At 45.1% G+C, this 11,832-nt stretch overlaps 1 protein-coding gene across 6 annotated transcripts in view; it reads left to right on the forward strand.

Moving 5' to 3' along the window:
- The window catches only part of LYPD1 (LY6/PLAUR domain containing 1), a 32,247-nt gene that overhangs the window by 1,497 nt on the left and 18,918 nt on the right, over positions 1–11,832 (forward strand). For 2 of the 6 annotated variants that reach the window (XR_001004936.1, XM_011970302.1), the window contains exons 2-3: positions 134–425; positions 1,751–1,888. Coding sequence is in view for 5 of the 6 variants with exons in the window: in XM_011970302.1 (XP_011825692.1) it covers positions 374–425; positions 1,751–1,888 (190 nt within the window). In the remaining variant the exon portion in view is untranslated. Of the gene's footprint in view, positions 1–133; positions 460–1,750; positions 1,889–11,832 lie in introns of those variants that run through there. The other 4 variants (XM_011970300.1, XM_011970301.1, XM_011970303.1 and 1 more) reach the window with 4 other exon arrangements.

The raw sequence follows: 11,832 nt of genomic DNA on the forward strand, positions 1-11,832 counted from the left end.
TTCATTCTGTCCTCAAAACCACTCTGTAAAAGAAGCAGAGGAGGCATTTTAACTTCCATTTTATCCACAGAAACTTAGTCTTCACGTGCCTGGCCCTGTCTCTTATACACATCTAGATGTGTATAAGAGACAGGTGCTCGGCCCGGCAGCGCGAGCGGGAGGAGCGGAGACGCGCAGCCAGGAGCCCGAGCGCGGGCGATGCATGCGCCGCGAGCGGCACCTGCGGCTCCTCTAAGCTACGACCGTCGTCTCGGCGGCAGCAGCGCGGGCCTCAGCAGCCTCGGCAGCCACAGCCGCTGCAGCCGGGGCAGCCTCCGCTGCGGTCGCCTCCTCTGATGCGCCTACCCGCTCCCGGTCCCGGGACTCCGGGAGAATGTGGGTCCTAGGCATCGCGGCAACTTTTTGCGGATTGTTCTTGCTTCCAGGTGAGAATGCCCAGAGGCCAGCAGCCGGCGCCAGGTGCGCACAGTCCATCTACCAGCCAGTCCTTTTGCCCCCCAAGGCGCCCACCTGGGGCCAGCCCTGCCCTGGGGCTGCCCAGCGGGAGTTGGGCGGCGGCGACTGGTGCCCCAGGGCGCGAGGCTGGGAAAGTGTCCAAGTCCCGCGCTGCAGGAGGAGAGCCGGGAGCGGCGGGTTCGCCGGACTCCGGGCTACAGCTTCTCGGGCTGCACGGTCGGCAGAAGCTGGGCTTGGGAGGAGGGAGGGTCCGAGCCGTGCTGGGGTCTCGGCGAGGAAGAGGGGGCGACATCTCCCGAACCCCGCCAAGTTGTCTGGCGCCTCCGGCACCCCGTGGGAGAGGCGCCGCCGACAGGTGAGCCGCGCGCTAGGCAGCCTGCGGCCTCGCTGAAGCTGGGTTGCTGCGCTCAGAGTGCGATAGATGTGGGGCAGCGGGAGCGCGGGCAGTTGGGTCTAGACAGGAGCGCGTACACCGAGAACAGCCAGGCTGAAGCGACCAGAGGCGCAAAGGTCTCGCGTCCTCTCTCCAGTTCGCCTACTGGCTCCCGACTAAGCTCTGCAGTGCTGGGACCCCGACCAGCCACCCTAGCCGAACGGTTGCCCTGAAAGCCGGGGCCTGGAAGAAAGGGCCGCGGGGTCGGGATCCAGGGTGCGCGCGCTCACAAACGCCCTCTCCCACCCTCTGTGGCCACCCGGGTCGCCGCGGGGACGGCCCTGGAGAAGGGCCGCAGACCCGGGCTCGGGGACTTGCGGCGCAACAACACTTGGCGTCTGGCACCTCCACCCTTGTTCCCAGGTGGTCGCTCAGGGATCCTCAGAGCCCCGGCACAGAAACGCTGACTTTAAAAATTAAATAAATAAAAACTGAAAAGACGTCTGCGAATGTAATCACGAATGGTGCCAAAATAGTAATTAAGTAATTTGTAACCAATTAGCAATTAGGCAAATCCTTTGGCTTTGGCTGGAGCTAACGCACGTCTCCAGAGCTACTTCGCTCTTCGGGTGGTACCATCCCCACCCTCCTTTCAACTTCTTGGGAAATGGGCTCTTCGTGTCTAGAGCCGGGGTCCAGAGGTGGCGGGCACTATTCCATTTTGTCCTAAAGGACCCTAGGTACCGGCGCCGCCCCCTGCCGGTTTCAGCCACATCTGGCCCTACCTGGAGACCCAGGAGTGCAGAGCCCCAAGCCTCCCAGAGGCCGGGAGCCGCCGCGCTCTGGGGTGTGGGATGGTCGTGATTTCCGGGGTGGGCTCTGTGGGGGCCGGATCTGAACCCGACTGCGTCTGTCTCGCAGGCTTTGCGCTGCAAATCCAGTGCTACCAGTGTGAAGAATTCCAGCTGAACAACGACTGCTCCTCCCCTGAGTTCATCGTGAATTGCACGGTGAACGTTCAAGACATGTGTCAGAAAGAAGTGATGGAGCAAAGTGCCGGTAAGAGCCTGGCAGCCCTCCCCGTCGCTCTTAAGCCTGCGCTCTGGGGTGGGAGTGAGGGGGCCATTAAATAACAGGAAAAAGGACTGACTTTGATTTAATGCCCACACACTGGTTATCGCAGATTTACTTTTACAGTGCTGGGAAAATGAAGAGTTCCAAGTTACTTTAATCTCATTAATTACCAAGGCTTCTCCCCAAGGGTCTTGGGAGGGGAAGTGCATTTAAATTAGTGGCTCTCCTCTTTTTATTTACTCTCTTCACCTCCCTATGCTACAAGCTGATGGAGATAGAAAATATATGGCTAACCAGCCCCGGCTTGGGCAACTAGACAGTAGCCTGTGAGCATTGTCAGCCTGAAATATGGAGCTAGTTGAAGTTCCCAGAGGTCAGAGCTTGAAAAATGTGTTTTGTCATAGAGGCACACCATATTTCCTTGAAGAACACTACAGGATCTTTATTTAATTTTAGAACTAATGCATCAACTTCCAGGCACAAATTGCCAAGATCTTTCAAAGGAATGCGGTTCTCAGCCCTACCAGCTTAGCTGCCGGCTGGCTGAGAAGAGGGCCTGAGCATCCTGTGAGGGACGAAGGGGTCTTGTGGGATAGCCCTTACTCCCTCTAGCTGACCAAGGGTCTTCTCGCTGAGGTAGAACTTTCCAACCGTCCCCCAACCCCCTACCCCAGCTGTCTTATTAGAACTCAAAGTTCCCCAAATTATAACTGGAACTTTGGGAAAATAGGTGGAGCTGTTACTTCAGTTTCAAGGTCAAAACCATAAACACAGACGTTGCCATTTTAAGGATATTGAAAAGATGGGAAATAGCATAACTTTATGGCTGATATTGAATGAGCCAAAGCCCCCACTTCCCTTTAGTTCTGTGAACTGCCTGCAGAACCCGGCGAAGTGATTAGAACTGTTATATGATTCCCTTTACCCGCTGGCAAATCAATGCAAGCACTCTAGTTTTAAAGCCAACAGCTTGGGAAAGTTGTTTCTTCTCAGAGAAGGGCCTGGAAATGTCATATTGCTATTCTCATGGTTATTTGGAAAGCAGATGCCGGCTTGTCACTGTGCTGTGTTGTGGTGTGTGTGTAGTTGTAAGGGCTGATTTTATAGGTCATTATTTGTTGCACCAAAATCACTCTTCTGGGAAGCCTGAGACATACTGACTCTCAAGGGTAACTTGTCCCAAGAAATGGAGTAAACATCATTTTGGCACACGGGATTTGGGCTATTAATAATGCAAAACAAAACAAACTTGGCGATAATTCTTCAGTTAAGATTGATAGGGATAATTTGAACAAATGGATTTTTTTCTACTTGTGTTTCTTTCCTATGGTTTACCTGAGCAAAAAATTTACTGCCTTTCTACCAGAGGGACTGCTGTGATTTTAGTCAGAATTACTGTTAACACTTGATTGTTACGTTCAAATATTTGCAGCTTTCTTGAGACGGTAGTTTAGAGCCAGACAAAATGAGAATGTACTGTGGACGCGTTAAGAACTTCTTCAGAGTCCACAAGGCCACCGCTTACCTGGGTGTCATGTTTTATCACCTAGGATATGGTCAAGAAAGGGATGTAAGCTAAATGTGAGTCAGAAGAGGTTCTTTTTCTGAGAGACATTTCTTCTTCTGTAAAAGTGTGTCTAAGATGAATACCACACACTCCATTTTCAAAGTGCTGTTTTTCATCTTGCTTCATTCTGTCCTCAAAACCACTCTGTAAAAGAAGCAGAGGAGGCATTTTAACTTCCATTTTATCCACAGAAACTTAGTCTTCACGTGCCTGGCCTAAGGTTGCTCGTTTACTGTAAGCTCGGACAAGGTGGGCATCGTGTCTCCAAACCAGGTCCCTCAGGCCACAGGGCACAGCCCAAAAGGTCAAGACAGAATCAATAAGGCAGTTTCAATTGTGAAGTTTGATAAACAGAAGCAGTTGACGAACTCAGAGGAAAAGGTTATGAAGGGAAGGATGCTAGGTCGGGGTGTGTGCACATGGTAGCAAGGCGTTCTAAGCCTAAACTCCATAGAAACAAGCCAAACGGATCTGTTTCTGCATCAAAAGAGCAATGTCCGGGGGGCTCATACCTCCAAGGCACTTCCATTTTGATGTCCATGTACTTATTAGGGACCAATTTAATTTTTTGCCAACAAGGATAGAGAGCAAATCTAAAACTCTAAGTGAACACAGTTGTAGTATAATCATCATAGTAACAAGAGCTAACTTTTGTTGAGCACCCGAGACATCTGACTTTTCTCTTTTGATTGTACATGCAGAATCTTGTGAAATCTGGTGGTCATCTTTGAAGATCTTGTTTCCTCATGCCACAGCCAGTCAGCATGTAATTCTATTACATGGTCAACATCTCCACTCCAGAGAAAGTAATGCCTGTGAAATGATGCTATTAAGAATTGAAGTCAGAATTTCTTTTAAGTTTGATCAATCACATATGTTATCCTGAGAATCTCAGCATACTGGAGCTGAAAGAGCCCAGCGACTCCTAGTTAAAGATGCATGTTGGAATCTTGCTGGGAGTTTTGTTCAACTCCACATGACTGGGTCTCTGCTTAAAGAAGCCCGTTTCATAAATCTGTGGTATATCTGGCCATGGGTCTTTTCTAAACTTCCCAGTGATTCTGGGGTGACCCGAGTTGAGAACTGATCTGGGGACAAACCTTTTTGTGTTATAGAGGAAGACAGCAAGGTCTAGAAAAATTAGATGCGTGGTCCAAGTTCACTAGCCAGCTGTTACTAAGAGGCGCTTGAAGCCTGCTTCCCTGACCAGCACCTTTGCTGTAATACCACACAGCCAGCATGTCGTAAAATATCCTGCCAGGTCTGCCCGAAAAGATAGTCCAGGCAAAGTTCAAAGAGTTTAGACCATTTTTCATATCCACCAAGTTCACCTCACAGTCCAGGTAGACAGGCCATGAAGTGGATGTCAAGAATCTGAGAACCAACCAGTGAGATTTTTAAGTTTGAGCGCTATGTGGACTGGCATTTTTTCATAGGTATAGAAAAACCAGGGCTTTAAATCAACTAAGAAAATTTAATGAACTAAGCCAGTCTGACATTAAGCAGTAATGAAAGGTGTTCTCTTTCCAAAAAATACCAGCCGTGCAATATGTGTAGGCCTTCAGTTTCTGGACTAAGTCTGCAAACTCAGCTCTTATGAATTTTGAGGCAGGTAGATTTAATTTTCGACTGCGAAGTACACTTGAAATTAACCTTTACCTATTCCCCAGAGTGGCATTCCTATTAGGTGCTGAGATTATTATCCACCACTCTTGTTCCGTTTGGTCATTTCTGGAATAATAAGTTACTGGCTGTGGGGAAGGGAAGGTTCACTTCAACTTCTTTCATTGTCCTTACTAATTGATATTTAAATATTTGCATAACGAATGACTTGTTCTTACCAGCTCTGCACTTAATGAGTTGGTGTCTATTTACTAGCACCCTTGATAATGACACTTCTTTTGCTCTTGCTTGTCATTGTACCCTGCAAAATATTTCAAATACTGATTTTCATTTCAGAATAGAAGCCCCCTCCAGTATGAATTTTGAAACCAGGGAATAAAGAATGTGAATTTGCATTTGTTTGACAGTGCAATCTTGTAATTAGAGTTTTTCCTCTTGACTAGATACAGTGAAAGGGGCATAATTTAATTTTTATAGACTAGCCAATTTCTGCCCTTAGTAAAATATAGCTCTGTCAGTGAGCAAAATGTTACAGGTTCTCCTAAACCTTATTTAAAAGTTAAATGCAGTATATTGAGAGAAAGTTCATGGTCTGAATCAGTAACCTAATCGATCTCTTCACCCATCCTTTGCAACACGCATTAATCTATTTGTCTGTTTTGCAATACAAGAGTTACTGATTTATATGCCATGTTGCATCTACATTATGGCTGTGTAAGTAATGGCTATTTTCCTTTTGGATTAGTTAGTTGCTCATTAAGTTGGGCAGGGATGACTTCATACCTTGGATAGTTTAGTTTTACACCTTATTTTCTCATGAGCTAACTAAGGGGTAGCAAGAGAGGACTAATGTCGCAAAAATGCTTGGTCATCCACTCTTAGTAGAAAGAAGTGGAAAGTTAACCACAGCCTATGTTTTCTTAAGTCTGTGCCTGCTTAATTTCCCCAAGATCTAAAATAACAGGCTCTAGTTTGGCCTTGGGATGGGCTTGGCAGGAATGACGCCCAGTGCTGCTAATCAATTCGATGTCATAGTCCCTTATTCCTGTATTCTTTTATTTCAGATGAGTGCATGCACTCGAGCTCAAATGCCTGTGTGCACACACATGTGCGCGCGCACATACACTCATATATTTGTGTGTGCAGATATACCTTTCTATTTTTGCCTGTCTATATATTTGCATATACCCACATATGCAATGCTTGTAAGAAAAATAAATATAGAGTCATTCTTTACAGATACTGAGATCACAAATTGCTTGATCCATGCTATGTTGTAGGCATGAAGAACATTTTCTAAGATTTTTATTTTATTTTATTTTTGCAGAACGACGTTGTTAGAAGTAGCAGGGGTCTCTGTTAATCTTCCAGCATCCCTCATTTGTCCATCTCTCCTCCTCCTACTAGGCCTCTCCTGTTAGCTCTCTTTTAGACATCCCATCTGCAGTCCTTAATTTCTCACTGTTAACCCCATTTTGAATCGATCAGATGGGCTATGGAATAGCTTTATGAATAAAGTGAAAAACAAAACCAAAGTTCCACATTCTATCTTTGACAAAGGAGACTTCAACAGCTTAAAAAACTTTAAAATGAGGCTGTTCGCACGGCGGCTCATACCTGTAATCCCAGCACTTTGGGAAGCTGAGGTGGGTGGATCACCTGAGGTCGGGAGTTCAAGACCATCCTGGCCAACATGGTGAAACCCCATCTCTACTAAAATACAAAAAATGTGCTGGGTGTGGTGGCACATGCCTGTAATCCCAGCTACTCAGGAGGCTGAGACATGAGAATTGCTTGAACCCAGGAGGCGGAGGTTGCACTGAGCTGAGCTTACTCTCCACTGCCCTCCAGCCTGGGCAACAGAGTGAGATTCTGTCTCAAAAACAAAACTAAACAAAAAAAACTTTAAAATAGATTGGGCTATCAAAAAATTTATCTTCATATATTAAAACCAGCTCCACTAAAAAGGTTTCCATGTTAACTTCAATGAAGTTAGGAATTACACAGGAAGGGATTCTATTCCGTGAATGTTCACAACCCTACCTCCTTTCCTTTCCAGACAGTAAAAGAACAAACACCTTGCTCTTCAAGGTAAGACATTTTGCCAAGCAGTTGACCACTTAGTTCTCAAGAAGCAACCATCTCTTTCATGTGCCTTCTGAGGAAGTATTCAGAGGGGAAATATCAAATGCCTTTCCCTTGGACCCTCCCAGTGAATGAAGTATTTGTTTATGTTAACTTTCCAGCTGAACAAGCAGCCGGTGCTGACCTCCCATCTCCATAGATGAAACATTTGAAGATTGATCCAGCTCTCCCATAACACTAATTCCTCCCACTACGATTGCATGAAAGCTTCTGTCATTGATGGTTTTCCTAATGAGTTTAAACAGAGAGGCTTCAAAGCTGGGGCATTTTTCCCAAGTGAAAATGAAACGAAGCATGAAAACAAAACATACCATTTTCTTTGAACTTTGAAAAGGTAATCTGCCTCCCTTACTCCTGAAACAAAAATTCTGAATCTACAGCCTTTGAGAGAGAGTGTACCCTCCCTCACTCCCTCTCTCCCTCCCTCCCTCCCTCCCTCCCTCCTTTCTTTCTCTTTCTTTCTTTTTCTTTCTTTCTTTTCTTTTTCTTTCTTTCTTTCTCTTTCTTTCTTTTTCCTTCTTTCTTTCCTTCCTTCCTTCCTTCTTTCCTTCTTTCTTTCTTTCTCTTTTTCTCTTTCTTTCTCTCCTCTTTCTTTTCTTTTCTTTTTCTTTTTCTTTTCTTTTCTTTTCTTTCTTTCTTTTCTTTCTTCTTTTCTTTTTTTTCCCAACTTAGGTTCTACTGTCCAAACTAAGCAAAGGTTTGTTAGCACACTGTGCAAAAGGACTCAACATCTCAACCCCTATTTTTCACTTGTCCAATGGAAAGTGTGTTTTGCTCCCTTAGGGGAGAGAACCCCTGTGTTCTAGGTTCTTCACATTTGGTAACTTGAAAGAGGTTACTTAATATCCCAGGCGCTTAGCCTCCCTCCTTGTAAAATGTGGAAACAGGCTGCCTGTTTTCTTGCGAGATACAGCAAGAGAATGAGAAATCCAGAGAAAGTTCATGGCCTGAATCAGTAACCTAATCGATCTCTTCACCCATCCTTTGCAACATGCATTAATCTATTTGTCTGTTTTGCAATACAAGAGGTCAGTATAACCATCTTCAAGGAACCAGTGCTAGACATGGAAACCTGTCTTGGATGCTCACCAGGAGCTGCCCATTCACTATCCATACCTGCCTCTGAAGGGTGGCCCAGATATTGTAGTACAGGTTACTTTGTACACTGTTTCTATGTTTCTCAGAATGAGGGAGTCCTTGAATTCAGCCTTTAGTTCCTAAGAGTAGTATCCTCATAGTTAATTTAGAAGGTTCACAGAGAGATAATATCCCCACTTGATAGTTGATGAATCTAAGACACAGAAAGGTTGAGCAATTTGCTCAAGATCACACAGCCAGTGGGACAGGAATTCAAGCACCTTTCACTTCTCCAGGTTTTTTTTTTCCACTATGGTGCCATTTTCTATGTTTTCCCTCTTTTTTGTATTTTTAACAATAATTTTATTGAAATATAATTCACCCTTTAAAGTATCCCATTATGTGGTTTTTCGTATATTCATAGAGACGTGTAACTATCACCACTAGTTCAAGAACATTTCATCACTCCAAAAGAAACTTTATTTTATTAGTAGTCACCCCTCATTTTCCCCTTTTCCCAGCCCCTGGGAACCACTAATCTACTTTCTGCTTGTACGGATTTGCCTATGCTGGACATTTCCTGTAAGTGAAATCTCATACTGTGTGGCCTTTTGTGGCTGGCTGCTTTTGCTTAGGATCATGTTTTATGGCTCATCCGTACCACTTCCCACTTTTATTTTGTTTTGTTTTGTTTTAATTCCATGGGTAGATGTGTCCTTCCTCTTGCTGGGGCAGATACCTAACCTACCTTATGGAATGGGATAGAATGAGATGGAATGGGATACAGCATGGCTGTGAATCTTAGAACTCCACTGGCCAATGAGCCAATTTGCTGAATTAAAGTAACAACATGTGCCAAGAGCAAGCCATTCCAGTGAGCTTTCGGCAAAGGAGTTGGTGTTCATCAAACATCTGCTTGGTGCCATGCACTGGACTGTCCATTCTTGCCCATCTATTACATAATTCATCTGTTTTCCCCTGAGGAGATCTTGAATTAGTTTCTTTTGACCGCAAGGATCCTCAGGCACATGGATAGGCTATTCCTGATGCCCCTGTTGGTGGTCCCAAATGCCCAGCTCCACATCTGGCCTCACCCTCAGGCCACAGCCCTCAAGAGTCCCACACCTCTAAGATGACTAGAAGATACCCTAATCTCTCTGGTCCACACTTTTCACTTTACAGAGGAGTACACTGTGGTACAGAAAGGAGTTTTCTTTCCCAGGGAACTTAAGCATCTTGATAGGTCCGTTTCTCTCTCTTCCCTTGAGAAGGCTTGAGGGTAAAGCAGGTTGAAAGAGGTTCTGGAGAAAGGTTTTGGTGAAGGAGATCAGATGCTGGCATGATTTGGTCATCCACAATGAATATCATGTCTATGCACGAGTCTAGCTTTCGTCCCCGAAACCAAATCATTTGATTGCAGCCTTTGTGTGGGCAGAACTCCTTACTCATTTAACTGTGGGGCATACCTTTTCTTCTCTGTTAAGTTTTTCTAGAAGACTAAGCTGGATTCTTCCTTGCTTTGTAGTTTTCGTGGTGGTAGAAGTGACTATATTTCAGGGAGCTGGAGCAAAGTTGCTGGTAGAAGACAATGTGTTTCCTACCTTGGGAACACCAAAAGAGGCCATACCTGTAACGTAGGATTTTCAATCACATCTGGAATGAATCAGCCGCCAAATAAAAGAACTATGAGATGTGCCATTAATTCTTTCTAGAATTTGACTTGTGGCTACACTGTGATTCAGAAACTGTTTTCACAGGCCAGAGCTATAGGGCATGTTCTCTTATTAGTAAATTGCTTCCAATCTTCTGATTGCTTCCAACACTACAAAGCAAAGCAGGAGATGGACTGAATTAAGTGTTTTAGATAAGGTGAAGCCATAGAGAGTTTGTAATAAATTGCTTTTTTAAAAGGATGTGTTTAAATAGAACAGGGCAGCGATGACTCAAGCTGTTGATTTCAAGGGGTTTACGACTTTGCAAACCATGAGCAGGATCAGATGCAAATGTGATAAAGTGTTGTATTATTTTAAGGAAGTTGTGATACTTGGTCCAGTGCATTTCATTTCTCACTGGACATGGACAATAGCTTTTTATGTTTTTCTATTTCTTGGACTTCTTCGTGAGCGCAGTGGAATGACAGGAGACAGTGCCGGAGGCGGGTGGCGCCAGGCACGCGGCTCTCAGCCTGCCGTGGTCCGTGCATGCTGCACACGGGTTGAATATGAATGTGCAGAGCAGTTTGCAATGCCCTCCACGGAGGCTTCTTCAAAGAGCATCAGCAGAAGCAGGTGTATTAAGTGACTCTGGGCAACGGGGTTTATGCACTATTTTATTGCTTATGCAAAATCTAGCAAACCGCTTGGGTCTCCAGTAACTTCAGAGAACCTGTTCAGAAACAGCTAGAGCCTAGCGGGTTGACTAGTTTGTCACCCAGTGAAGACGTCCAAAGTGGGAGTGCAAAGGGGTCTCAGCTCCAAAGCCAGCTCAAGATTCTCTCGAGTGTGCCTTCAGAGGGAAAGGCAGCCAGTAGGCCAGAGCTACACCTGGAGGCTGATGAGTTAACATTCTCTGAGAGGCAGGACAGCTTTCCACTCAGCCTGTCGCTGACTCTTACAAGGGAAAGAGAGATAAAGCAGTCAGGAGACATTCTGCATAAGAGTGGGTTAAGATCCAGAAACAATTTCATCTTTGTTCAGTGTTCTCCAGCCAGCAGCTCAGTTTGCCTGGCATCACATCCTCTCTATTTTAGAGTGTATTTTCCTAATCAAATTGAACTACAGCTTCATTCACAGATTTCATTTCCATGTACAAGATCCTGAAAGGATGCTGTTGGCTCTCTCTCGCCCTCTCTCTCTTTTTCTCTGTCTACATCACCTTCCCTCTGTCTTACATAGACACATACACTCACTGGTAAGGAGACGCACAATAACTATTTGCTGACTGCGTATATTGAAGGAAACAAGTTTCAAGCTAAAACAGATAGATTTATCACCACTTCAAAATGTTATAGCAGCAATGAAGGAGCTTAAATGTTCAGCATAAGAGGAAAAATAGAATAAAGACAAGTTGAATATACCTTTTACTTTTTAGTTAAACTAGAAATAGCTGACTAATGCCTGTTAGTGATAGTTGTAATTTAAGGAATCACTCTGAAATGTAATCCACCCCTGGTTTTATAGTTCTTTTTGTCAGCTTGCATTTAAGGCTGACCTGGCTTTGCTTTGAATAGGAGTGTTTTCAGGAAACACACACACACACACCTCGACAACACCAGCTTATATGGTGGTCGAGGAAGCTGGGGGACCGGGTTACCACTGGCCAGTCCTCAGCTGGAACTCTGCTACCCTGGGAATTCAGCCTTGGTCATCAGCTCCCTTGGGAAGAAAGAAAATTCCCCCACATGGTTTTATGCCCCCTAGTCCTCTCCCACACAGAAGACGCAAGTTACAAATACACACAGGTATGTTCCATAAGATACAGGCAGTTAGACTTTCAGCTGGGGGATGTACTTCTAAAC

This window comes from Mandrillus leucophaeus, unplaced genomic scaffold (assembly GCF_000951045.1).
Source record: "Mandrillus leucophaeus isolate KB7577 unplaced genomic scaffold, Mleu.le_1.0 Scaffold94, whole genome shotgun sequence".
Lineage (NCBI taxonomy): Eukaryota > Metazoa > Chordata > Mammalia > Primates > Cercopithecidae > Mandrillus > Mandrillus leucophaeus.